The sequence below is a fragment of the Argentina silus genome, assembly GCF_951799395.1.
Source record: "Argentina silus genome assembly, chromosome: 1".
Lineage (NCBI taxonomy): Eukaryota > Metazoa > Chordata > Actinopteri > Argentiniformes > Argentinidae > Argentina > Argentina silus.
In genome coordinates this window covers 9558283-9586176 of record NC_139655.1, presented here as the reverse complement: position 1 = coordinate 9586176, position 27894 = coordinate 9558283, and the positions used below count along the sequence as shown (strand labels likewise).

Sequence of the window (27894 nt, the reverse complement as noted above, 5' to 3'; positions counted from 1 at the left end):
ATTCGACTATTTTATGGGTAGTTTTTTGCAATATTTTGACAAAATGAGTGATGGGAGACCGTAGGAATCGTGATTGCCAAGCGGTGGCGCTACAAGTCTATTAGGTGACGTCACCTTACTACTGAACACAGACGAAGCGGAAGAGAAATTTGTGTGACTGGTTGCGGACGTCGATGCAAGGAAAACCAGCGTCAGTACCCTGTTTACATTGGACCCGCAATTGAAAAACACACTACCCAAATACCTGGGGCCATGGAGTCGCATGGCAAAGATGAACTGAAGGGACCCGTATTGCATATAGTGGTGGTTGGATTTCACCACAAGAAAGGCTGTCAGGTTTGTGAAGCTCATGCGGCATGCTAACTAGCTTGATATGTTAGCGCCACAGGAGCTGCTAAGCATCTGATGGACGGGTCAGCAGAACAACACACGCATCGGCACATATAATTTCACGTACGAAGGGTTTAGTGATTGAGCTGGCTGGCAGATGAGATAACAGACTATTTATTTGGAAATTGCACAGGGTAGAGAGAATGTTGTTCGACACAGCATGCCATGACAGCTGTCAACAAACAAGCATGTTTTTGTAGTTTTTTTTTACTCTAGTGCATGTAAATGATCAATGGAAGCCTAAATGCAAGAATGATTAGGACTGGTCTATGTGTTTGCATGCACTGTTCATTGATGTGGCCTTTCACCAGAGGTCTTCAGTTTCCCTCCTCATTACTAGCTCCTTGAGGTTTCATGTCAAGGTGCCCACCCAAAATCTATTTTATCTTTGTACTATATACTCTATACACGGCCAACAGTTGTTATTTTTTTAATTATTCTTTTTTTAAAATTTTTATAAATGGGCAGTCCTAAGAAAGTTTACAGCACACAGCTTGCAGTTTTGTTGTCACAGTGATCTTAGTTTCAGGGATTAGGCTAAAGTTTAACACAGCCAGTAGCCAGTCATTTGCAATGAAGTAGAGCTTGACGTACACAATGGGTTTGAAAGTTCCCCAAAAGTCCCAAGAGCTTTTTACACCTTTATGTAATTAGATGATACAGTATGGCTATATCACACAAACTTCTGCTCAATAACCTAATGCTTAATTTCTTAGTTTTGTTCTGTTTCTTTTCCCTAATAATTACATTTTAGCCGCTGCTATGTTCAGGGCAAGTCCACTGCAACCTGCAAGCAGTCCAGACAACAATCACTTTTTGTGTTTATTGTTCTTTGTTGAATGCTGCTTTCCACCTGTTTTTTGTCACAAGAAAAGAGAAGGGCATAGGTTCCAGTTGCTCATGTCTGAGAGCTGAGAGACACAGCTATTGTTCTCCAATGATACAAGTGAGGTTTGTGTATGAGAAATAGGCCAAAGCCCCCCCCCCCTTTCCCGAAAACCACCAAAAACTGTTATAAGCCTGTAAAACCAGACAGGAGGTGCACTTTGTTTCAGGTAATAGCCTATGTCTTCACGAGACAGAGAGGTATTAACTGTTATCTGATAGGGGCCTGACCTCCTGCAGGGTATCAGAAGATTGGGTTCTCTCTCTCTGGCTCCTGCTCTCCATCTGTTTGGCTGGCGGGAGGCATAATGGAGGGATATGACAATGTAGTGGTGCAGCACATGTTTCTCAGAGTGGGTGAGGGGTTAGGGTGGCACCTCACTCACCTTCGGAGGCTGCAGTCTGGGGACCTGTGTTTTCATGGCTCCAAATAACACCTGTCTGTCACATGCATGCAGGGGGTTGGACCGGTGAAAGCGGCAGTGAGGGAAAATGTATATGGTGTATAAGGAGAGTGAGGGTGGATGTCAGTGAACTGCTTCTGTTGTCACATGATAGTATTCAGAGGGACCATGCTCTGTGATGTCCTTTATTAAATTGCTTTACTTCACAATTAGTCTTCAATGGATCTTGAGTGAGCCCTATTAGTTCATATTGTATTTATATCAAGGAACTCTCTGCATAAAAAAAACAAAAACATGTTAGTCTTTTGTTGTATAATTACTCAGGGTGGAGTAACGAGCTATTAAAATGCTTTGTACACAGCTGGTTTGACAAGGTTGTGGTTATTTGGCCTTTTGTACCGCAGAGGCAGATTTCCAGTTTAACTAGTTTATATGACCAGCTGACTACAGTGGAAGACCTTGGAAATGGAAATGTTTCCTGAGGCTGTGACTCATAGTCAGAGTCACATGATAAGTGTGAATAGCCCTCTTCATCTGGATTACTGTGATCTTCACTGTACACTGTTCTCTTATTTTCCCTACATCAGTCCTCAGGACAGATTTTACCAAGACAGTTTCATGTATTTTGCTTAGTACTGTATTTCATTTCCATATTTTGAACAAACATTTCACTGGTGCAAAATGCCTGGTCAATATAATATATAATATAATAATATGCCATTTAGCTGATGCTTTTGTCCAAAGCGACTTACATTGCAGTGAGTGCATACATTTCAATATATATGGTCCCAGCAGGAATCAAATCCACAACCTATATAACATCGAAGTTTACGGCAATGTCCTTTTGTGGAGTATTAGGTTTTTCTGCCTTACAACAACAAGTGGTGACCATAATAGGTCTTACCTTTACCTGTTTTCTCTCTCCTCATCCTCAGGTGGAGTTCTCCTACCCTCCACTCATTCCTGAAGAGGGTCACGACAGCAGCTCCCTGCCAGAGGAGTGGAAGTACCTACCCTTCCTGGCCCTCCCTGATGGTGCCCACAATTACCAAGAAGGTAGATAGACAGACATTTGCCTCCTTTCTCATCCTTTTCACCCTGTGTACTATTGTTTGACCCATTGCAATTGGGTTCCATAAAAGTCTCCCCATGAGCTATCACATGGGTTATGTTTGCCTAACAGTGTGATAAATGCACAATGAGAAGGCTGAGGCTGTATTCAGATTGAGAGCTGCTGGGCCATTGAGGCCCTTCTTGGCAAGCAGCACCCTGTGTTGTTCCTGTCACTGAGGCCTTCACTGAGGCCTTCAGCACTCATGTGATCTCTCATTTGATCTGCTGGCTGTGTTTTTGAGCTGGGAGAGTGCACTCAGTTCACAATGTTGACTAGAAACACACGCCCTTGTGGTGGGTCTGTATGTATTCGTTAAATGAGAGGGACACATCATATTATAGATAAAGTTTGTGTTAAAAGATAAGACTGACCAGTAAATAAAGTGTTTTTCAGTCTTTGTTAACATTCAAAGCAATTTCAGTGAGTACTTGCTATCAGTCTATATATATATATATATATATATATATATCTACACACTGTAGGCCCAATGTGTTTGGTCACAGGTTCTTGACAGTTGTAAAACAATAAAAAATAGATGCAGCTTCTTCAAAGCAGTTCACAACAAGCAGAGCAGAAAACAACAACATGAGAAAGAGTCATGCGAGATCATAAGAGCTGAGGGCTGCTGCCTGCTGGAAAACACAGTGCAGTTATTGCTCTTCAAATGTCCCTGTGCCACTGCCAGCATGCTAGACCTCTGGATAATCACCCCAAGGCCTTGGATGAGACGTAGCCTTGGTTGTTGTGTTGGTGTGGCGCTAGAGAGGATTCCTTAACAACATTAGAAATCTCATCATCTTGATCGCCTCTGGGCTCCCTCTCCTCCCCTTCCCTTCTTTGTTAAAATTGAATACATTTTCAATGCTCTGGGCTTTGTTTATATCCTAATCCAACATGTAGGCAGTTGCAAGGCCTACTATGCCTGTTATTAGTAGCATAACCTCATTAGGTTTATTACTGTGATTCTTCAGTGCTTGGAATCATGTGCTGATCAGTTTATTGAGGAAGTCATATAATGAGCCACGGCAATGATCATTTGTATGCTCTCATGCAGAAATGGTCCTGTTGTTGCAGTTCTCAGAGCAGAGAGGGTTCATGAGAGATGTTGAATGTGTATGTGATTGATCTCCTTGTTTTTGCAGACACCGTTTATTTTCACCTCCCCCCTCTTGGCGACATGAAATGTGTGTATGGAGTATCCTGTTATCGCCAAATAGAAGCTAAGGTTTGTTTCTGAACTTTAATATGTTTTACAGATGCATTTGTTTAATATACACAGCAAGCATTAATTCAGCAATTTCAGAACATTTTCAGAAGAATGTCTCTTCTCTCTGTTATCTTTGATGACTGCAGCAGAGATACCATTAAGTGTACTGTCGGGAAGCGGTCAGGAAATGGTCACACAGTGTTCTCAGAGCTTTCCTTTTTTTCAGGCCCTGAAGGTCCGACAGGCAGACGTCACCAGGGAGACGGTCCAGAAGAGTGTCTGTGTACTCAGTCGAGTGGTGAGTCAACTTGTCATGTGACCAGGCTGTGGATAGAGCGAGGGAGAGCTGTGACTATAACTATATGAGGGGGAGGAGGTTAAAGGTCAAACTGTTTCCCTAAGGATACTCCTGTCCGATGACGTCTGTTAACGGTCCAATGCTGGGGGTGGGTGGGGAGTGGAATATCAGAAAAAAGGTCTCCTCCTCAAGCACTGTGTGACCCCTGGGTCAGCAAAAAGCTCCCTTAATTCACAGTGACAGAACAGCTGACAGGGCTGGGAGTGGCACGCTGGGTAATAGGAGATGGTGTTGCATATGGGCCCTCTACTGACTGGTGTTTTTGTCCTATTTTTCAGCCTCTATATGGTCTACTCCAAGCAAAATTACAGCTCATCACACACGCCTACTTTGAGGAGAAAGACTTCTCCCAGATATCCATTTTAAAGGTGAGTGTATCAGGGTCAGATGTCAAACCCTTCAGATGTCAAACCCGGCTGTACTTTCTCCTGTGAGTTGGGACCTCATCTTACTTCCCATCTCCCTGTGTGTTTCTGTAGGAACTGTATGAACACATGAATGGGTCTCTAAGAGGGACGACTCTGGAGGGCTCACAAGTCTACCTGGGTAAAATAATTAAAATAAAACAAAGATACTGTGGGGGGGTTTGTGTGTGAGAGACCCCCCACAGTATCATTGATGCCCAATCAAGCTAGACCCCATGGCCCCCGCATGCTCATCAATTAGCCAATTTAAGGTTTAGAGAAAACAGGCTACATTTCTTAAGCTGTCTTGCTCTTGTTTTTTGTGACTTGTGACTTTGAGTAATAACCTCAATACATAACACATCAGCTGATCACTAGTTTATTTTCAAAGAGACCTGAAAATGTTGTTTCTGTTTTATTGAAATGTTTTATTTAAAGCAAATTCCACTTTCATAACCTTCTACCAATTTTCCCTACAGGGTTGTCACCAAGAGATTTGATATTGCACTTTCGACACAAGGTAAAATTGTGTATTAGGCAAGCAATCTGGGTAACCCTTTGTAACCCATTTTACAGCCTGGTATTTAGCAGCTTCTTACTTAGAAAGTACTGGGTAATACTGTTATTGCATATTAATTATGCTTACTGTTTCATTGAGATTAACTGACTGAAGCACAATTCTGTGCCATTTAGTAACAGATAGTTACTAATGGTCTCTATTTCGTTCAGGGGTAGTTTCAGTGCCAAAAAGTACCCCTTGTTGCCACATAGTTACCAAATAGTTGCTTAGTAAATACCAGCTTAAACAGGGCTATAAAATAGTGTTTATACCGCAAAGTAGTTGATTCACATGCAAATGGAAGTCTCATCTAAGCCACTTTTCCAAGATCGCAGTTAGTATGAGGGGAATTAATGTGCTTCATTAACTTTCCCCTCACATTCCCCCTCAGGTTCTTATTCTCTTCAAGCTGATTCTGCTGGAGAAGAAGGTGAGAGTTTTAATTAAGATGTGATATGTGCCCCCTCTATGACCTTATTGTGTTTGTGTGTGTCTTAATGTGTTTATGTGTGTGTGTGTCTTCTCCCTAGGTCCTGTTTTATGTGTCTCCTGTCAACAGACTAGTAGGAGCTCTGATGACCGTACTGTCACTTTTTCCAGGTAAGTAAATATTTTTGATGTTTTACTTCATTTATCATGGGTGTTTTTCTAGTGCACCAAATGTTGATGTAATTTGTCTTGCCTCTGTAATAAGTGAAGTCTCTTGATGAAATCAGTGATTAAGTGGTGTTTGATTATATATCATACTGAAGTCAATGCTTATGTGTGTTCCCGAAGGTATGATAGAGCATGGCCTGGCAGACTCCTCCCACTATAGACCCAAGAGCAGCGTGTCTGAGGACATCAGTCTGGTAGAGTGTGTGTCGGGGGCCGAGGAGTTTGTCTCAGTCTCTGTCACTGACATTGCTAACGCTACCTTGGAGCTAGTAGGAGAATCGATCGAGGGCTTTGGAGAAGAGACCCCCTCCGATGCTCTCCAGAGAACAGCAACAGCCTCTGAGACCGCCACGGCAGGGGACAACCACCACCTGAAGCCCCCGTCCCGCACCTCACCAGACTCCTCTGAGAGCGACTGGGAGACTCTGGACCCCAGCGTGCTGGAGGAGGGTGTCCCCAAAGACCCTGCTGAGGAGAGGGAGTCAGGTCTGGAACACCCAGAGACCTTTGACTCGGAGCCAGGCATCCCCATTACGGTGCAGCCCCAGTCAGCAGGGGGGCAGGGGGCGGTCACACAGGGGCTGGTGTCTGGACTGGAAGAAGATCAGTATGGCCTGCCCCTCGCCATCTTTACCAAGGTACAGTACCTCGCATCATCCACCATCCAGCTGGTCTGAGCCACAGGGATGGACACCAGCTCACTTTATACATTATTTACATACTAACTATTTGCATTTCACCCCACCCACATATCAAATTTGATTGTTGACTTGTGGTAACAGGCAAGGTCTGGTTTATCGCTAGGACATTGACTTTGTCTTGACAACCATATCCCATTGCAAACATTGTATTATGTTGGGTATGCCCCTTCTCTGACACAGTAGCCCTTATCTAGAAGGCACACTGTAGTTAACCACATGCTTGACAGGGACGTACGAAGTGTATTTCACGAGGGGGTGCTGCCTAAAATGTTGTGAAGGGGGGGCTGTGTCCCTCCTCCTTCGCCTGTTAAACAAGCAAATTCTGGTGTATTTTTATGGTAGAATAACATAGTGGTTAGTGTGAGTGAAAAGCATGAAATGATCAGGTCTCAGGTAAATGACACTAGGCCCGGACCCGATAAATAGCTGTGCATCACCAAACACAGTGATCGCATTTAGTGAGAGAGAGCAACGTAATGCAAGATGGAGATGGAGTAAATTGAATACCTTGCATTTTGGCTATTTGTCCCGATTCTGACAATGACAGAAGATGTCCCGACCCTATGTAAATGTTGCCTATCACCTGTTAAACAAGCAATTCTGGTGACTTTTGACGGGAGAATAACATAGTGGTTAGTGCAAGTGAAAAGCATAGAATCCAACAGCAGTCACACAATTTAACCAGTAGCCTAGATGACGCACAGACTTTCACATACTGTCACACAGACCATCACAAGAACACGAGATCTGAATTAAATGTAGAAAAAAAAGAAGACACCTGCCCCCCCCCCCCCCCCCCTTGATAGTTGATATTCATTAGTAAGTGATCTTTGCCCTGTTGACTTGGCTTTTGTTACCAGGGTTACCTGTGCCTGCCGTACATGGCCCTGCAACAGCACCACCTCCTGTCTGATGTGACGGTTCGTGGCTTTGTTGCTGGGGCAACCAACATTCTCTTCCGCCAGCAGAGGCACCTGAGTGACGCCGTTGTTGATGTGAGTCCTGCTCTCTCCCCAGGGTCCTGTGGTCCGACATGCACCCAGTCTCACACTCTTCACAACTGGGTGTACTAGTTGGAGCTTGTCATAACATATCAAATGTTTGTATGTTGTATGTTTGTCATGTTTCTGGGTTACAGATATCAAGTCCTTATCCTTCTTGTACAGACCTATGCTCTGTGTTCATAGCGAGTGTTGAACTTGTGAAGGCCTACCTATCTGATTTGACCCCATATCCCCATCTTGAATTACTGTGTGTCCCACAGCACATAGTTATACTTTTTTCCTTGTCCTCCATTAGTCCAAACCCTGTGTGTGTGTGTGGCACGTGTGCACCCTGGCAGGTGGACGAAGCCCGTATCCAGATTCAGGACCCTGAGCTGCGGAAGCTGCTGGGCCTGACCACAGCTGACCTACGCTTCGCAGACTACCTGGTCAAACATGTAACAGAGAACCGTGAGGACGTCTTCCTGGATGGAACAGGCTGGGAGGGAGGAGACGAGTGGATCCGTGCCCAGTTTGGCCTCTATGTCCACTCCCTGCTCTCCTCCACACTACAGGAAGGTAGGCTCCACATGTCAGTCAGTCCTCTATGACAGCCATGGTCACCACGCTTCATAAGTACATTTAATAATCACATGATGCTTGCAGTGGAAAATATCATACATATCTGATATACTGGATCCATGCTGCCAATCCTGAAAATGACTGTTGATTAAGTGTACTGAGTGTCTCTGATGATCCTTCTTCTCCAGATAATGAGAAGCTGCTGGCTGATTACGGCATTCCCTTCATCTCAGCCTGGAAGATCACTCACAACTACAGAGTGTGGTTCAGCAACAAGCACCCAGCCATGGCTGAGATCACTCCAGGGTAGGTAGTGACCCACGTGGGGGATGTGCCTGGGCTTGGCAATGGGTAGCTGGGTCTTTCACTGCTCCAATCCTGGCAACTTGCAAATGATGTTCACTACTCTCTGAGAAAAGTTTTGAATATATTATGTTGTCTATTGTCTACATTGACTCTATTTTTTGTATGCTAATAATGAGTGACCTGTGCTATATTTTGTTTATTTCAGCCACCCCTTCCAAGGACAGTACAATGTCGGGGATGTGAAATTAAGATTCTCACAGTGAGTACCACTTCAATTGAAATCTATTGAACATATGTTTTATAATATATCTCACAATGTAAATTTTTTTTTACAGCAAAGCTTGAATTATAAATTGCCTGTGTCCTGCATCAGCGAAATGACAGGAGTTGACATGATAAAAACTTGCTGATTGCTGCCACCCTGTGGTGACATATGGAGGTTTCTCTATGACTGTGCAATGGAAGATTTATCAGAGAAGCGGAAGCAGTCAAACTTCAGCATGATGTCTTATATAGTTTCTGATCATAGACAGTGTAATTTCATTGGTGGAATACTTGGCTTACAAATGTACATTCTATGGAGCTTTGTTAGATCCATTTTGATACTTGTCTTGGAGGAGAGAAATCACTGTCTAGACTGACGTTATGTGGTAAGATTGCTCATTGTTTGCGCTTTATGAAATGTTATTTTGCATCTAAGTACTATTTAGACCATTCAAACAAATTTGGAGTATGGTGTCACTTATGCTTTGTACTTAATATACCCCGTCTATAATTATGCAGGGGCCCTGTTTGACTGCAATCACACTATTTCATAGAGTACTAATCTACTAATAACTTTGGACTGCTTGTGATGGTGCTTTTAGAAATACACCAGTCAGGGGGTCTCATATTAGCTGAGTCCATTAATTATAAAAGAGTTTCATTCTCAAAAACAGAGCTGCCGTCTTCGGTGTGTGTGTGTGTGGGGGCTCCAGTTTCATCCCAGGAAGTTTGGTGGAAAGCGATCCCGCCGTGTTGAGTGTCCCCATCCAAAGCACAGCCTCTAGGGTCACGCATCAGATATTTGCACCCCCCCCCCCCCCCCCCCATGTGTGTCTTCATCCCTAACTTATCTATTGATAGCTTTATGGTGAGAACATGGGCAGATCTGCTTGGTGGTGATATATGGGGTTCTCGCTTTCCCTCTGCTATTCTTTGACATGGCCCCCATGAACTTTGTCGTAATGCCTTGGTAAACAAACAAACAAACAGACTCGGCCCTGTTCAAAATCCCCCTCTCTTACACTACGTGTTTAGGGTGGAAAATGGCATACAGAAAGCCAGAAATTATTTTAGACTAACTGAACTGAAAGAATTGCAGAGATTTACATTTATGGCATTTAGCAGACGCCTTTATCCAAAGCGACTTACAACAAATAAGAGATCATGTATATCTTATTTTTTTATTGAGATTTTTTACATAAATTACTTTCAATTTAATCTAATGTGTGTTGATAATGTGGCGCACATTTTCATGCTCATTAAGACTCACATTTCAAATAAAGTTCATACCCTTTCTTCTCTAAGACTTAAGATTAGAGTAAATTGTGTCAATGTTGTTGGCAATGTGACAGAAGTGATTTCTGCATGGTTGTCTGTGGAATATGAGGTGCTGGAACGGTAGGGGTGTGTGTTACACAGAGTGAGTGCACTATAAACTCTGTATATGGCCTGTATGAAGAGTCAAGCAGGAACTTTGGCAGTTGGCCATCTAAGCTTCTAAGGAATAAATGTGTCTCATTTCCTTCTCCAGCTTTGTATCAGAGCAGGGGTTCTTTTCTATGCAAGAACAGTGAGTTATTCAGCATTTTCAAGGGTGTGTGTGTGGTGGGGGGCTCAATCTCACCACTTCCACTGAAGGGGGAAAACATCAATTCTGCCCCCATATGGGACAAATGGCTGTGATCTCTCAGTGAAGTTTTACAAGCTCTCAAGAATGTGGTAATGGGTAATGTAGTGGTATCATCTAAATCAGGGATGCAAACTGGTTAGGGGTGGAAAAGGTGAGTAGAATGCGTGAGCAGGAGAAACACAGATCTGCTAGGGGGGTCCGGGGGCATGCCCCCCTGGAAAGATTATTATTATTATTTTTTTTTAAATAAGCTTTTAAATGCTAATTTCTGGTGACTTTAGGATTAGGGTATAGAAAGTTCTTACACTAGAATGATGGCAAATTAGCTGCAAAACTAAAGAGGACTTTGCAGAGGGGCAATTACTCTGGTCCAATTCACAAACAACTAACCGTAACCCTAACTAAAACAATTCAAAGACTGAGCAACATAAGGTACAAAACATTAATTTAATCAAGTGCGGTATCATTTAAATTACAGGAACAATCTGGGATTTATTTGACAAAGAGAGAGGACTGGAGGCACTGGTGGATTCAGGCACTTGATCCTTGAATCCACTTGTTTAACAAGCAACGCCTCACTTTCACCTTATTCTCTCATTCTGAAAATCAACCACATAGAGGGAAAACATTAGTTCATAGATAGTAGTTAGTTAGCTAGCTAACTAGTTCACATTTCACACAAATCGTCAGGGTTCAGGGAGCAACTAACGTTATAGCTTGAGGAACAGCAAGGAATCGTATACCAGTTAATACTATCTACTATACTATAGCTAATTGGTTCCTCAAGGTACTAACGTTAGCTCCTCCGATGTTGTAGCTAGCTAGCTGTCTGAGTTTGTTAGCCAGGTAATTTTCACACCACAAACTCAATTATTTGATCAGCTATATTAGATAATGTTACTAATGTTAGCTAATAGGATTCGATCCAGCTAACAAGATACTTAACAATGTTAATATTCTTGTTCCCCCACACTAGCTCTCACCTCAAACTTTCCAAAACTTTCCTGTTTTTCGGTTACAGCTCATGAAGTATGCTTCATCACCATCTCACCTTCCGTCTGTTTGTTGTTAAGCCTTGGATACAACCAGTATTGCTCCAAACACGCTTCACTCGTTCGCTGACAGCCAGTAGTGATCCAAACGCGCATAATGGACAAGGCAGGCAGGCTCCGTTTGACCCCCCCCCAAAATACTTTTATCATCGGATCTACACAAGTCATGTAGGTGACCTATTTTAAATTCAAAACGGCGAATTTCGCCGAAAGGTGACTAGTTTGCATCACTGCTGAATAGAACAGATAGGATGCGGAATCATTGGTTCTCGTTGCAAACAGCTCCTAATTGAAATACTGTGGTTGAAGTGGGATATAAAAGCAGAATGCGGGGATAATTGTTGATTGTGAGTACAGTAAAAAAATCATGTGGCCTGTCCTTCTCTCTCTCTACTCTCTCCCAATCTATCATTTACCATTGATAGACTGTATAAGTTTACAGTATTATTAAAGCCTCATTTGATTCATTCTAATGTCACCATTCTTGCACTAATTCAGCAAAAACTCAACATTTCTTTGCACATAGTGTTCATTAAATTACTTGGAGTCAGATTATTAATATTAAGTTATGCTTTGCTATTAACAATATATAGCCAAATTTCCAAACCTTATAATATCCTATTAGGCCCTACACCACCATGACCCTCTTAGACGCATCATCATCATGTGTTTATTGACATTGTCTGATGCTTCCCTCCCGTCACTGTGACAGATGTAGAAAACGCCACTGTATATCAGACCAGGAGGGCTTGCTCCACACCACCACCTCCTACAGGGCCTGAACCCAGATTGGACAAATGTTTACAATGTGGGCACTTTTTGGTGTCTAATTGGTCAGTGTAGCCATCAGTCATCACAGCCCCAAAGCAGGCCCCCCAGTCAGCCCAGCTTCCTGGAGCTGAAGTGTTTCCTTGTTTCCCTCATCAGTCAGTGACAGTGGAAAGCTCTCTCCCTCTCTCCCTGCATCAATAAACATGGAGCCCTTTTCTGCAACCAGCTGGGACCAGAGGGGGGACAGGGGAGGAGGGGCTGGTAAGGGGGCAAAGAGTTTGTTGTATTTAGGTCTACAGTGGGGTGGTAAAGAGAGAGAAGGAGAATCTGAGAATTTTTCCACTCAGCCTGTCAGTCTCACCTCACACGTTGATGAATACTCTTTGTCCAACTGGGCCCTGGCTGGCCACTTTCACCCCTTCTATTTATACTAGTCTGAAAAAAGATAAAAAAAATGGAACTCTTGACTTCCTTGTAATTGTGCTGTGTGAGATCTGTATTATTCTAACATAGCTGGCCCTATTCATCTTGACTTATCTCTCATGGCGTACTATAATAATTATAATAATTTATTATAAAGCCATGTGACTGACTTTGTGGCCATACAGCAGGGGTCTGCTGTCACTGTGCTGACAAAGGATCTGTTTTTATTGTGAGCAGGTTGGGCTGTGTTGTACTGTGCTTGACTAGAGGCTGTTTATTTGGGTCAGGCAGTGAGGGTTGGGCCTGTGTGGGCCGAGGCACTGCGTTGGTGTCGCTTGGTCGCCCAGGCTCCTAGCAACCGGAGGTTGTGTGATGAATCTGGTGTCCCGTGAGCAACAGTGCTGTGTGATGTCACTGTCTGTGTCGCAGAGACACCACACTGGCACCTTGTGTTGATGCCAACCGCACAGTGCCAGCTTTTGCTCGGTTCTTTTTCAGAGAGGGGTGTCAGATTGGCACACACCAGCCTTTCAGTGAGAGATCAGTTATTATAAACATTGAGAGTCACCATGAGAGTGAAGAGAGAGACCAAGTCTTGTATCTACTGTACAGTAGGGTATCAGTGTTGGATGTGTGCAAGGGACAAGCCAGCATCCTAATTATGAGTATGCCCCACCATAATTTCCACCTCTCCCCCTCCACTCTCCTGGCCCGACGGGCAGTATTGGTGTAAGATACTGTACCAGAGAGCACTCGGTGTACCCTCGGCCTGGGCTTAGCACTGAGGACCAGGAACAGCAGTCAGAGTCGGGGGGGACGGGGACGTATAGTAATTCAATTAAATGTTCTCTGTAAACTGCCAGGCTATTGTAGGCAGATAAAGTGTGTTGGGGAGCGTAATGGTGATTTATATTTCTGATTTAATGATCAGGCCACCAGGACAGAGTTCCATGGGTGGAAATTGGAAAGCCATAATGAAAAGGTCAGGGGCCAGTGAATGACAGCTAGAAAGTCCTCTAAGATTAGTGCATGTCCCTGTTCTGCAGCTGTGTAATGTACAGGCCTTGGAGGACTATGGCTAATCACTGCAGTTAGGGAGGGGCGCTGGGTCAGAGAGGCCACTGAGGCAGGACACTACAGGGATGGGCCAGTGGTCACCAACCCTGGTTCTAGAGAGTTACATGGTATGCAGGCTTTTGATCTAATCCAAAACTTAAGATCCCTGATTCTACTAATGAAGGTCTTCTTGAGTAGTTCATGAGGTCTTCAAGTTGCCTCTATACCTGTGTAGTACCAATTGTATTTATATGCTGTTATATAGTATAATAGAAATTGCTTTGTAACATACAATTACCTGATTATTATCAAACAACATTTTAATACAATGTTGTAACTAGAATAATTACATTGTTACGCAGGTATAGGGGCAAGTTACTCAACCTTTCTTGAGTTATGTAATCCTATAACAACTTTGGTAACATTTAGTGAGAGAGCTATTTCTTTCGAAACAAAGGACAAATGTGTGTCACACGGTGAGTGTATTTCTGGGTACATGGGTTGTGAAACTTCAAACTGTTTCCTGTGAATTGCAGCTCGGTGCAGAACAGCGAACGGGGGAAGAAGATTGGAAACGCTGTGATCACCACAAGTCGGAGCGTTGTCCAAACTGGGAAGGCAGTAGGTGAGTCTGCCCATCCAAACTAAATTGGTTGTCTTGTAAACCAACTCTTAGAATACTAATTATTCAAATTAGTACAGAGGACTCCTAAGAAACACTGTCTCCTGGATAGACAAAATAAAACTGTAACTTACTGCATTCAAATCAAATTACAGTACAGTTATTTGACCATCAGTTTTTTGATCCATGTAATTGATCCACTCTATCCTGTTTCCATGTTCAGGTCAGTCGGTAGGGGGAGCGCTGACCAGTGCCAAGTCTGCAATGTCATCTTGGTTCTCCACACTGGCCCAGCCTGCAGCCGTAGTTAGTCCAGCCTGTCCTGAGACACCTGCTGTCAACCCCTGACTGCCTGTCTCCCTAATCCCCACCCAACAACCCCTCTCTTATTCCTTACACTCTCCTCTTCTCTCCCCCTCCTTTCAATACCAGCTAATTCAAAAGGAAGAATTGGGGTTGGAAATACAGGTTGTTTGTTTGGACCGGAGGGGGGTAAGGATTTAGAGGCCTCCTGATGTTGCTGATGTGTTAACAGTGGGATCCAGGTCTGCACCTACTCCTCCACCCTGCCCAGGGTCTAGCTGCTCCAGCATGGAGGAAAGGGCAGAGGAGAAGACGGTTCTGTCGTTAATACATACATATCCATGCTCCGACATACTTCCAACTGTGTAGCCGTGTCGTGTAAGATGGTTATCAGCTGTATTTTTATCATTGACAAGTGTTTTGCTTTAACTGTATTTCAGTAAGCAGGGCATATAATCGCTGTGTGTCTGTCTTGATACTGGTGCAATACTTTCAATGTAAAGAAACAAAACAAATCACTCAACCATTGCTGGAGGCTGCTGATCAGGATGAGTTCTTTGTTTGCTGTGTATCTCTGGATGTTTGTTTACTCACACAAAGTGAAAGGAAGGGATGTAAGAAGATGGACATGGCTGGGGAGTCTTTGAACACTTGCTAGGGAATAGAAGACCAGTCCAGTGATTTATATAAGATCAGGTTTTCTAATTGATCTTTCCAAACCTATTGTGTAGAGAGTGCCCGGTGGTGGGAAAAGCCCTACCCTTTGAAATAATGGGTGTTATGGAAGCCCAAGATCCAATGTAGTATCTGTGTTTTTAACTGGGTATTACCCTAATGTTGGCCAGGTTACACACGTTTGTCATTCCTCAAGGAGAGTGCAGGCCTTTTATATGTTTTGTTAAGTGCATAATATATTTTGTGAAGGGTAGCGTCAGACAATTAAATACTGGAATCTAAAGATGAAGGCTGGGGTGGGATAACTAATTTATTTGTTGTATATAGTTTGACTCTTACATTATCATTCTAAGTAATTTCCTTTTATTTTGCTATATCAACACTGGAACAAATCTCTGCTCTGTATTTCATATCACTTGAAACTGATTTGTAACAAGTAAGGTAAGCATGCCCTTTCAGATCAGGTCAAGATTTTAAACTGTAATGAGAATCATCTTTTTGTCAGTTGTCTGAACATTGTACTTTCATTCCTTAATTTACTGTCATGGCTTTTAAACTCAATTCTGAGTACATTTACATAGCTTGTGATTTCACTGTATATATGCTGTATTTTGTTGCTGTTGAATTCTGAAAAAAAAGGATGATATGATTTCGGTTGTCAGTGCTGTTTTTCTTTTTATATCTGACATTATATTTGCAACATGTATTTAAAAATGTACCCTGAATTGTAAATTGAAATTCACAAAATATTTTCCTGACAGATGCTTTTGAAGTATTTGGAGACAAAAAACTGTAATATGTATATATATATATACACTGTATTGCTGCATTAAATGAGGAACTGAAATACTGACTCCTCTTTTCCTGAAAAATAATACCACTAAGATAGAAGTCATCCTTTTTATCTGAGCTTGTGTTAAGAGAGATGACTGGTCTGGTCTGTGTTCAAATGTAGGTCAGCCAAACAAAGGACCGGTGGGGGTAGGGGGGCACGCATGCCGTGGCGCACGACCGGACAAAAACACAGCCACGTGCCGCCCAATAACAATACGACAACATCATGGGGACAGATGAACCCAGAGACCTCAGGGATGAAAAAAGCTGCGTCTGTGGGGAGTGCCTGGCTCTGTGGATGCTGGCTGTCAACACATTCATGTCACATGACATGCAACACAAAAAGATGACAGAGGGCTTTAAATGTCCAAGACACATTTCCCTCTGGGCACAATAAAGTACATCTTATATCACAAAGCACGATCACCAAGTCAGACAGTTAATTTTGGTTCATATACAGTGGCCATGACAGATTTTTAGCTCCATACTAAACAATTTTGATTTTAGATCAAATAATAAATATCATGCCAAAGTACAAAATGTCACATGTAACAACTATATATATGCATAAATAAAAGCATGTTATGTATTTAGTCCAGATTTGGAAAAAACATGATTAAATATTATGATTAGTATTTGGTTGCATATCCCTTTCACACTACATAAACATTAAGCCTGCAATGCTATGAACTGTTGATGTTGTTGATATTTTGGGTCATGTCTTGCCAAATAGAGGTTGATCGGTAGATGATGTCTTGGGATTTTTTTTTGGATGTGAGCAAAGGGCACTGTAGCTCTAGATTTCATAAAATAAAACAGCTTGAAATAGTAAATAAATCAGCAGTTATTTCAGAGGAATATACAAGCTAGCTAGATGGCTTACCCACTGGTCCTGCTTTGTGACGTGCCCCCAAGGCATGGATAACTCCCCCGGGTGTCCTACTAGATCCAACTGTACAAGAGATAACACTAACATCAAAATCATCAATAATCTAAGTGGTGTTGTGGTCTCACAAGAGTAAGAATAATCTGGCAGAACAGGTGACAATACTTTTGCCTCATCAACCTGAACACATAAAACAACATGGAAATAATTAAGTTATTTTCAAGATTGTTTTGGTATGTTTTTTAATAAATTAATGTTCATTCAAAATACAGTGCCAAAGGAACATGATGCAGCCAAACATGCTAGTAAGGTTTGTCATGAAGCACCTGTGCTCATGTTTTCAGGTAGGAGGAAGAACCCACCCCGCCCCACCCACTCTCCACTACTGCTAGTGGTTGCCGGGACAATTTCCATAGCAACAGCCCTGGGCCAGCCCTCTCCTCTCAGGCCCATTCAGCAGCAAGATCCCTCAATATTCACTCACAAGAAAATTAAATCTGATAGGAAAAAAAATGGATACCTATACACAATCACACTACAGTAATGTCTGTTATTAAATAAAAAAAGGTACTAATACAAAATAGACATGGTTATTTTCCCCACACTAAAACAGTTGTCTTTAAACATATGAAGAAATTTTTTTTATATATATATATATATATATATATATATATATATATATATATATATATATATATATATATATATATATATATATATATATATATATATATATATTTCAGCAGCTTGGAAATCAAATGCATGAGCCCAAATTTATGGTTGTATTGAGTGGAGGCATGTGTGTTGTTGCAGAGACCCACGCTTGCGAAAACAAAACAAATACAAAAGAGCCGGCAAAATCCTATCACTATTCTGAGATGGTGGGTGAGCACTGTAAACTGCCGGCTGTTTGGAAGACCTGTGTCTAAGGAGACTGACGGACAGGCTAGGCGGGTGGTAGTGTAGTCAGGGGAAGGTGGAGGGGGGCAGAGAGGAGGGGAGAAGGGAAGGCTAGTGACCGGACCTGCAGTTACCACCTAAGCCATCTCCCCTCCTATACCTCCCCATATGCCACCCCCACCCATACGCATGGCCCCTGTTCCTCTATGAGGTGTCCATACAAGAGATGGATCTGGTTAAAAACAGTGGTGAGAGGAGGAGGGGAGAGAGGGAAACCAAGGAAAGAGGGGCTAGGGGATTTTGGTACAGTTGCCATCGTCATTCCAAGGAGGTTTACCAGTAAGTGCTTCATCATCATCACAAATCAGTTGACTTTCGATTATCACATTGTAGAAACAGTATAACAGACTTGAAATAATACTTAACAGAAAATGCAACAGACAAAATAAGAAACAAACAAAAAAACAACCAAAACATTTCTGATTACTAGTATTTTGAGGGGCATCGATTCTCGCTACACACTAGTCTGAGGCTTATCGTTTGTCAGCAACAGCCTGAGCCTTAAATGCAATCCATTAGACCCCAGATCCCTCTGGAACACAGATGCATCAAACCCTTTTAGTTCATGGTAGTACTGATACACCCCCCTTTATGTTCACCCAGCTACATTGCAGATCCAGAGTTCAGTTTAGAAGGGGGGAAGATTAGGAGCTATACATGGGGGAGGGACACCATCTCTCCGTCCACCTCAAACTCCTCAGCTCCGTCAGGGGAGAAGAGATAGGTGGGGGGCTTCCAGGGGGATTCCTCAAGGCAGGATGGGTACAGCTTGCCCACAGCGCAGCGGAAGTCCTTGCCCAGGTCCCAGAGCACACGCTCTGACACGGGCTGCCGCAGGTACCACCGGTCCAGCTCCAGATCATACTGGTAAATGGCGTACTTGGCCCGCTCGTTCATATGGGTCTCGCGCATGAAAATGCACAGTGAGTTGAGCAGCACCACCGCTCTCACGCATGGGTCAGAATAACGCTTGGCAGGGATGTTGGCTGCCAGACGCCACTCGTTCTTGTTGACGTCATAGATCTCCACGGTGACTGAGGAGCCATCGATGGTGCTCGTGGGCAGGCGGATTCCTGAGTTACTGACCACGTGCAGACCGCCGATGTAGAAGATGAGATCTCCGAAGGCAGCGGCCGAGGCAAAGCAGCGGCTGGTCTTGCGCATGGCCATCTCCACCCAGGTGTCAGCGCGGGGGAAGTAACAGTACATCAGGTCATGGGTCATCACGTAGATACAGTCGTGTGCTGCTACTGACGTGCTCCAGTTCCAGGCACAGGGCAGGGGGCTCATCATGTTCCACTCGTCCTTCTCACAGTCGTAGCGCTCAACCGTACGTTTGTTCAGCTCCCCGCCCACGTTGTCCCCTCCGATTGCATAGATGTATCCCTCGCAATAAACCAGGGAGGGCTTGATGCGGGCACAAAGCATGGGGGTCTTGGGCACCCAGGCGTTCTGTTGGGCGTCGAACCAGAAAAAGCTGTCCACCGAGCGGAAGACGGCCTGTAGCTTGCCACTCTTGCTGTGGTTGGCGATGGAGTTCTTCAGCGGGATCTGCCCGCCAGCGATGAACAGGTCATTGTCCGGGGTGACCAGGGTGCCCACCTTCTGCAGGTCCCCAGGCGGGTTGCTCAGCTTGTACACTTTCTCGGCCTGCGGGCTGTAACACACCACTGTGTGTGAGGAGCCTGCCACCACATGGCCCCCGTCACCCGGTGTCTCCGACGTGGCCTCCATGAAGATGAGCATCTCCTCCTTGGTCATGCCCAGCCGGGGCTTGAAGAACTTGGGCATGGACTTGTAGAGGCCCTGCACCACCACAGACTTGTCATTGGGGGGCAGGCCTTGGAACCAGGCACGCTGCGTCACCTCTGACAGCGCGTCAATGCGGATCTGGCTGAGCACCGAGGAGAGGTGCTGTGAACGTGCCTCCATGTTGTACTCCAGCCACAGCATGGCCGCCTCGCGCACAGTCTCCTCCTTCTCCACGTTGAGGTTGTCGCTGCTCAGAACGTCCACCAGAAGCTCGTGGGACAGCTGCAGGAAGGACTCCTGCCGATAAACCACCGGGAACTTGTGCTCCACCATGCGCTTGGCGCACTGCTTAAGCTCAGTGCAGCTGAACAGGTCCCCGATGCTCAGCATGCGAACGCAGTTCTCCGCGTTGATCTTGGACACCAGGTAGTCCCTGCACTGCAGCAGCACATCCTCCACCTGGGAGTGAGAAAGCACAATAAGAGTAGCATCAGAGATCAACTGTATTAAAAACCGCAAGGCATGGATGGTTACCATACAAAGAAATCACCATGGTCCTTTAGACACTCAGTAAATTGGCAGAGGGTTTGGAGGGGACTGGGGAAACGGTAGTGTTCTGAACTAGAGGAGTAACTGACCTGTAGGAAGCAGGCGGTCTCGTATAGGGGCTCCACAGTGCTATCGTTGATGGCCAGGTTACCTGTGTAGGCGTAAGTAATGATGATCTGTAGGGTGGCTGGGTCCACATTCCGCAAGTGGACGTGAGTCTGTTTACTCTCACTCAGACCACTCATAAACATGGCCCTGTGGGAGACGAGTTGGGGACATCATCAGGCATCTCTTCAACAAAGTCATTGAGCAAAAAACATTATTGTATAAAATGTATAAATGTATAAAACTACATTCAGTAGAAGAGTTCCATGTGCTTCTCCCTCAATCCATCAATTTGTAAGGCTACTAGATCTCCTGAACTCTCCATCCCTGTGTACCTCATACTATGCTTTGCTCTTTCAAAATAATTAGTCTAACCTTCCTGTCCTTGGTCTGAGTGTTCAGTTGTGAGTGTGGAGGGGCTAGGGGGGTGTTGGTCTATGTACTGCTCACAGCAGGAGATAGACCTGCCAGGGCCCTGTTATGCAACCCTGCAGGCATACCCCCCCCCCAACCCCCCTTCCTCGAAGCAAAGGGAGAGGGAGCCAAGAGGAAGAGAGGGGACACCTCTCTGAACCCTGAAGGGGAAATGCTTTGCATGTTCTCACCGGATAACGAGTGCGTGGGAAACAGTGGGGAAGATGGGAAGAGGCTGGGATCTTTACTTGGACTGTGTGGAGAGATAGAACGTGTGCTGCTGTCATGTACAGATGGACTCTTCTGAGAGCTGGGGCTGCTGCTCTGCTGTCATCTCCACTGCAGCGCACTTACTTCCTTATGTAATGTTGTGCTTATGGACGAGGCCCTGAGGGCTTTTGGGGATACTTCTCTTGAACCACAGGTTAACATTGCATCATTTGTTTCTATATATAATAACTGATGCAGTGGGGAACAGAAGACCTGACTCCAAGTCATGTTCAGCTTACTTCTTAGTTTGTAAACACTATAACTTCAGTTAGCAGACAATACTTAAAATCCTAATAAATGGATTTTACTCCTATGAAAGACAATTAAATTAATCTGTTCTTTATATGCATTTTCCTACATCCAACTATCACCAAACAAGTGTTGACCATTTAAAACACAGGACCACACACATGCATGCATGCAGAGCACATATACACTGACACAACCTATAGTAAAAACAGGAGTTACTTCATGGCTTCACAGGGGGGATGTCACATTAGCTGCTGTAGTACTGTATTGGTAATGGTCCAGCGCTCTCACCTGAAATAGGAGCTACATGTGGCTAGGACCATCTTGTGACAGGGGAACTCTGTGTCCTCCACCAGCAGCACGATGTCAGTCAGTAATTTCTGTTCATAGAAGAACTTGAGCTGCTCCAGCAGGGAGACAGCGTAGTCCGTGTTAACCGGCCTGCGCTCACTGAGATCCGACATGGTTGCATCCCATGAATCTCGCCCCAGTTTCAAGATTCAAGCAGCCGGCAAAACCGGGATCAAAACCAACCGGAAAAATGCGAGAGAATAAATAAAAAAGGAATACTATAAGACCCACCCCCAAGGATGTTAGCAGGGGTGTACTTGATTGAGATTCCTTTCCCAGTTTGGAATAGGTCTGCAGCAAAAAAAGGAGCAACCCCTCCTCACACTCCCACACTGAGAATGTGTCTAGGTGTCTCCTGATGAAGAGCGTAGATGCAGGTCAAGGAGTCTTTTAGTCCTCTCAGTATGAGAGAAGTATAGAGCCTAGACTCAGCACAGGTGGAGAGGTCTTAATGGTGTTTCCCCTTGTTGCTTTGTATGGACCAGAAGTCTGAGGTATCTCTCAGAGGCACAGGGGACCAAAGGTAGTGGGAGAGGCAGACCGAATGTGGTGACTCTGCTACATCGGTGTCCGTCTGAAACGAGATGCCACACAGATTAGATCAAACCAGTACGCACAGACCATGACACAGAAAACCAATAACACAGACCAGGGGACAGACTCTGGACAGAAACAAAACAGTTCGGGCATTCAGAATCTAAATAAATGCTTATTTTTAACTGTACATTCATTCTATCACTTATGTCTCCTGCATTTTTATTAATTTTCCTAGATATACCTCAAATAGTTTATAACTGGGCTACATTATATAACACAAAAATTGGCTTCTGAGGCAGAGTGCAAAATGTCTCCATCCCTCTTACTCCCCTCCCTCTCTCCCTGTCAGATCAGCACACATCCTGAATCCCTTCCGCATGAGAAAAGTGCGCTGTCAACAATCTGGTCTCCCCTGGCAGGTCACCTGCCCCCCTCCCCCCTCCCCATCACTAGCTGGGGAGAGACTGAACTGACAGCCAGACAGCATGCTACGCGTGCATGTCTGGCAATGAGCAGGCAGAGACACAAATGATAAAACCCTCCAATACATTTATCTGTGGTTAATGATCACTGTTCCCACCCAAACATGTTTTCGATCAAAACACAAGGAACATGCTTTTGACTGTGTGCACCACTCATAAACTGAATAACTTCAGTCTCTATGGCAGGCTGCAATCTTTCTGAACTATCAAGGCACTTCAATTATCTATAGGCTTAGTGGTCCACTCTGATATAAAGTACCGCCCAGTGTAGTATAAGGACAAATGGTGTCGGTGATAGAAATGCCGCACTCCCCCAAGTACATCATTATGTACTAGTCGAACCATGTGGAAGCATGACGACTTAGGGCAGTGAACTAGAAATAAGACCAACCTTCCCCTTGGCACACTGTAAACAAACCTCACTTAGATAACTGACTAGCCAAATAAGTTCATCGACTGACTAGAGAAATCATGTTCTCTCTTGCTATCTAGTCAACTATGTTTAGCTGGCAAACTAACGTTAATGTTAAACACGTTTTGACAGTTCGTGGTTACTTCCAAAATGACCTCATAAAGTTGAATTACCTCATTAATTAAGTGTCTTTGCTAGGTGGCTAGTTAGTTAAGCCAACTACGCTAACTACAACAATATTACATCGACACATCCTTACTGCTAGGCCAAATTTACGGTCACTGTGCGGCTAGCTGGCCAACTATGCAGCTAGCTTGCTATGCAAAAATAGGATTGGTAGCTAGAAAATTCAGCTAAGCATGCAAGCTAATTTTTTGAAGTTATAACGTAACATATAAATATAGTAACGTCAAATCAGTGGCTAGTTAACTAGCCATGTTCTCAGATCTGTATGGCATTAGCTAGCAAGCTAACGCGGGTTTACTGCCCACTTTTCATCCACTTCCCAAAACAACCCCCCTCCCAAAACATGGCAAGAGACAGGCCTTTATTTAGTGGCTTGCTATCTAGATATGATGCTGGACAACTTACCGCTTTGCCTTTGGATCTATTGTCTCAAATAGATATCCCAGTTCGACTTCGAACCCTTTCAGGTTTAAGTCCAACTTAGTACATTTAGTTTCGTTACAGGGAGCTTCCCTTGCTATCGTATCTATCTACCGACTTAGCTAGCTACTACTTGCTAGCTAGCTAGATCATACATCAGCAAAAGCGGCAGCTGGTCTTCCCTTCCGGGTACTTCGTGCAGATCTAAACGTTAGCTAGCTGCACACCCACACACTAAATAGACTGTTTCTGTAGACACACTATGTAATATAACCAGGTTAACCAGCGAACTGCCACTTTCGAATGTGATTATACACAAAAATCATCTCATTATCATAAATACGACATTTAGGTCCATATTTGCACTGATTTGCAGCAGTGGCTCGTATATCTAGCTACCGTGCAGGCGAATGAGCTAACGTTGACAAGCACGCAGCAACCAACGAGACGAGACGGTGCGTTAGCATTAGCCGGCTAACTAGCAAGCTATGCTCGTTGCCTCACTTTTTGCTAGCTCGTATCGACGATAACGTACGTTGACTGAGATGACTGGCAAGTTACCGTTACATTGAAGTATTTCTGTACATATTTTAAATGAGCATAATCCCTGCTTCATATTATTACACTAATCTAAGTGATATCCCGAATTTTAAATCGTTTGTCCTCTTTCTGTCACAGAAAATAAGCTAGCAAGCTCCGGAAGCCGAATGAGCGACCAGCAAGAAACCTGTGCACAACGCAGGCGTTCTGTAAGACAGGACAAGAGGCCAAATGAGGATAGTGGTTATGCGCCCAAAACTGTCTTGTCCTCTACAAGGGAAAGGTCGACCTCTGCTGGTGAAAATGTTCCCTGTGAAGTGTGAAAATGTAAAAAATATGCGGGTAGGGCACATTCATGAGCTGCAATGTCAAATCAAGTACATGTACTTTGTTGTACATGCTTGGAAATAGGCGAAACATATATGCCTGTTTTATTGTGTATGTCTCCGTTACGACCATGGCCAATCTAGGAATGTATGTCTCATGTGCCTTTAAAAAAGGTGTAGTGGGTGCGCTCTCATTACTCACTTGAGCACCAATCATAAGTGTAGTCTAATTAGAGGGCACAGGTGTAGTCTATTTAGCTAGTTATATGGGCACTTTCTGTTAGCTAGCCTATGGTTTTCATACTGATTTAAAATTGTAGCTTGAGCAATAGGAGTTTCCATGTGAAATAGCCTGCGGGTGCTATTTTGATGAGGTATGTGAGAGAAGAAAGTATTTTCTATTTAAATGGCAACATTATAATATACCTTTATCTGCTCTTATCACTTCTATAGAGTTTTGTGGAAGTCTTTGGACAATCGTGTCAAAAAATGGAAGGTAATAAACCCCAGTTTTTTTTTTTTTCTGTATTCTATGATAACTGAGTGAATTTATAGCTCCTTTGCACCTGGTGCTCAAAGCCATATTGCCTACTGTCAAATGTGCATCCTCTCCTTACTGTACATGTACTGTCTGCATCTATAGACATACTTGATACTATTCCAATCTCGATTTAGTTTTTGGAAAACGTCTTGATATGCAATTGTTGTTTCTTCGTTAGATGGAAGCAAACCCCCACATACCATGGGCAGTGGGCAACCGCACCAGCGTGCAATTCATCACCCTAGGCCCTTTTTCTATGTTCAACCACCTTCTCAACATCACTACATGTATCAGTGGCAAATGAACAACCCATATAACCACTATGGCTTGCCTGGATCAGGTACATTATCCTTCCACCTCGAATACTATGACTTGATCTGGAATGAGTTTAAAGTGACTTTTACAAATATATACTTTGCAATGGTTATAGTAGAATTTGTTGCTGTAAATACAATATGAATTATGAAGACAGAGAATTTCTCATGGCCATATTCTGACTTTATTTGCCATAGGTTATCCGCTTGGACGCCCATACATGTCCCCATACCCATACATGCAGTATCCTGGATATGTTTTCCCACATCCACAAGCCCCAATGCATCCAGTTGATTACAGACGAATGTACGAACCTCGTTTTCACCAACCTATGGGACATGATGTCATGTTCCGCCACCACCATCATCCAGCTCATATGCAGCGAGAGATGGCCTGTTCAGAAGCCCAGACTGACCCCAGTGATGCCCTGAATAAACTAATTGAATGTCTGGAAAAACTCCAGACTAATGAGATGGCCTCAGCAAAAGAGCTTGATTCTGGTGTGGCCTCCCAAACCTCTGGGATCTTCTCACCTGGGCATGAAATGAAATGTGAAGAGTTGGGTGATATGCATAGACCCAGATGTGTTAAGTTGGACAGCAGCCATTTGCAGACTCCCACCACTTTGTTCAGTGACTCAACCGCAGCAGTCTACGATGGTGAGTCAAGCAGGAGTCGTCTAGAAGACCTGGTGTGTCAGGAGGACTGGTCTGTAGTTTCAGATGAAGAGTTGCCCTTAGACAGCTCATCTGTACATGAGGAGAGCCTCAATCCAAAGAAGCATGCAGATAATGATTTGTCTCTCCACCACTGCTCCCCTGAGAAGCTGTGCCTATCTTCTGCACAGTCAGACAGTCCGAGACCCAAAGACCCAGACAACCAGCCAGAGGTCAATCCAGGTGGCAGTAACACTGAGGTACCACTTGAGCAGAGCAGAGCAGCCAATTTGCCATCCCCTCAGTTGTCATCTCACCTACCCTCTAACTGGCAAGCATTAGACCACACCAAATGTGGGGAAGAAATCTCAAAGATGCAGTCTCAGACTGATGCTCCAGATGGGAAGGGTTTCCTTAAAGTAGATGTTGGTCTGCCATACCAAATCCTCAAGCTGCCCTTTGAGAAAGTGTTGACGGCAGGAGCTCTGCAGAATGACAGCTCTTTGCTCTGTGGAGGGACACAGGCCACCCTCTCATCTGGCTGTGTGTCTCCTCCCACTCACCCATACACTTACAGCTATTGCCCCTCACAGACGACCCATGAGCGGATGAGTGTCCTCAGCCCCTCACTAGACGAGCTCTCTTCTAGGGATGAGATGTTCTCTACTGACTTGGAGGACATGGACTTGTTTCCGAAGCATGTATACGCAAGCAGGAGGCTTGTTGGAGGGTCACCACAACCCACCAATGAAGTTGGGGAGGTGTGGCAGATGTGTCCAAAGAGGTTTATGTGTGTCTGGTGTGGGTCAAGTTTGTCAAAAGGGGCAAATAGAGGTAAAGTTCAGAGTCCTAGGGCTGATGATGACGCAGAAGCTTCTGATGAGGAACGCAGATGTGGAAGAGTGTGTGAGCACCCCGCAAGGGTGGTCAGGAAGAAGCATTCTGTCCCCAAAAAGACCCATCCTCTCGGTTATCATCATCCTTCCAAACACACCTGTAAGAGGGACCACTGCATAAAGCCTACAGTGGACCAGCAAGAAGAGCAAGACCTCTTTGAGGGGCACATGGCAGAGGGGGAGAGAGGACAAGAGACAAGCGATCTGCAACACAGAACATGCCAGGGTATGTATTTCTTTCATGTGAGAACATGTCATGTCATTTAACATGGTTTTATGAATGTGTTTTATTTGGGACTTTGCATTGCTGGCATTCTTTATCTCTGGATTCAATGCTTAATGCGTGATCTCTCCCCTAGATCGACTCTGCAGAGAGGGTAGTACTCCTTCAGACCAGGGCAGGTGGGAGAGTGAAGATGTTATGCCCAGAAGAAAACTACAAACCTCACTGCAAAGGCAAGGTAACATTTTACAATACTGATGCATGCTTCTATTCCTAGCCTAGATCCATCCATTTCAATAGATGTTCTGTAGTTAAAAGATAAACATATGGAGTGGATTAAAGGCTTTGGCTATGAATTGATTGTTTGCAGAGAGAATGGCACAGAGGAAAGCTCTCTGTAAGCTGTTTGTGAACCAGAGAGCAAGAGATGAGGAAAATGATGATGACGAGGAGTCACCACGATTTCACTGGGGAAGAGGTAGTGTTTTTTACGTCTGTCTTTGATAAATCTCATACATTTTCAATACTGCAACTTTGTGTTTAGTAACTAAATGTAATGTAATAATACTTATTAATATAAATTAATCAATGTTCTTTCTCTGCTTCCACCAGGGTCCACCAAGAGAGGAGGAATGAGGTGTTGA

The 27894-nt window shown here is 44.1% G+C and overlaps 3 protein-coding genes across 4 annotated transcripts; 2 read left to right on the top strand and 1 right to left on the bottom strand.

The window, feature by feature from the left end:
* The first annotated feature begins 174 nt into the window (after window positions 1-174).
* Window positions 175-16562, top strand: avl9 (AVL9 homolog (S. cerevisiase)). 2 transcript variants are annotated; one of them, XM_083681204.1, is made up of 16 exons: window positions 175-336; window positions 2615-2735; window positions 3936-4018; window positions 4227-4298; window positions 4637-4726; window positions 4838-4904; window positions 5242-5282; window positions 5713-5751; window positions 5852-5921; window positions 6099-6616; window positions 7540-7674; window positions 8022-8241; window positions 8433-8550; window positions 8756-8809; window positions 14283-14371; window positions 14592-16562. In XM_083681204.1, the coding sequence occupies exons 1-16, from the start codon at window positions 253-255 to the stop codon at window positions 14714-14716; spliced, it is 1926 nt and encodes a 641-aa protein (XP_083537330.1). In that variant the 5' UTR covers window positions 175-252; the 3' UTR covers window positions 14717-16562. The 2 variants fall into 2 exon arrangements, with proteins under 2 accessions (XP_083537330.1, XP_083537331.1); XM_083681205.1 differs by lacking the exon at window positions 175-336 and adding an exon at window positions 1209-1336.
* A 1248-nt stretch (window positions 16563-17810) lies between these two features.
* Window positions 17811-24470, bottom strand: kbtbd2 (kelch repeat and BTB (POZ) domain containing 2). The gene is made up of 4 exons (XM_083677168.1): window positions 23739-24470; window positions 21657-22290; window positions 20417-20582; window positions 17811-20237 (listed from the first exon to the last, which is right to left on the bottom strand). The coding sequence occupies exons 2-4, from the start codon at window positions 21827-21829 to the stop codon at window positions 18678-18680; spliced, it is 1899 nt and encodes a 632-aa protein (XP_083533294.1). The 5' UTR covers window positions 21830-22290; window positions 23739-24470; the 3' UTR covers window positions 17811-18677.
* A 618-nt stretch (window positions 24471-25088) lies between these two features.
* Window positions 25089-27894, top strand: buc (bucky ball; the record flags this gene model as incomplete). The annotated part of the gene is made up of 6 exons (XM_083683798.1): window positions 25089-25115; window positions 25339-25500; window positions 25673-27253; window positions 27387-27488; window positions 27621-27728; window positions 27863-27894. The coding sequence occupies exons 1-6, from the start codon at window positions 25109-25111 to the stop codon at window positions 27892-27894; spliced, it is 1992 nt and encodes a 663-aa protein (XP_083539924.1). The 5' UTR covers window positions 25089-25108.

Bases quoted from the DNA above. Each gene is read 5' to 3' on its own strand.
- avl9 (XM_083681204.1), top strand. From the start codon at position 253: ATGGAGTCGCATGGCAAAGATGAACTGAAGGGACCCGTATTGCATATA. The intron at 5,752-5,851 runs GTGAGAGTTTTA...TCTTCTCCCTAG, and splicing joins TGATTCTGCTGGAGAAGAAG to GTCCTGTTTTATGTGTCTCC. The intron at 8,810-14,282 runs GTGAGTACCACT...TGTGAATTGCAG, and splicing joins GTGAAATTAAGATTCTCACA to CTCGGTGCAGAACAGCGAAC.
- kbtbd2 (XM_083677168.1), bottom strand. From the start codon at position 21,829: ATGTCGGATCTCAGTGAGCGCAGGCCGGTTAACACGGACTACGCTGTC. The intron at 20,583-21,656 runs GTGAGAGCGCTG...CGTCTCCCACAG, and splicing joins ACATGTAGCTCCTATTTCAG to GGCCATGTTTATGAGTGGTC. The intron at 20,238-20,416 runs GTCAGTTACTCC...TCTCACTCCCAG, and splicing joins AGACCGCCTGCTTCCTACAG to GTGGAGGATGTGCTGCTGCA.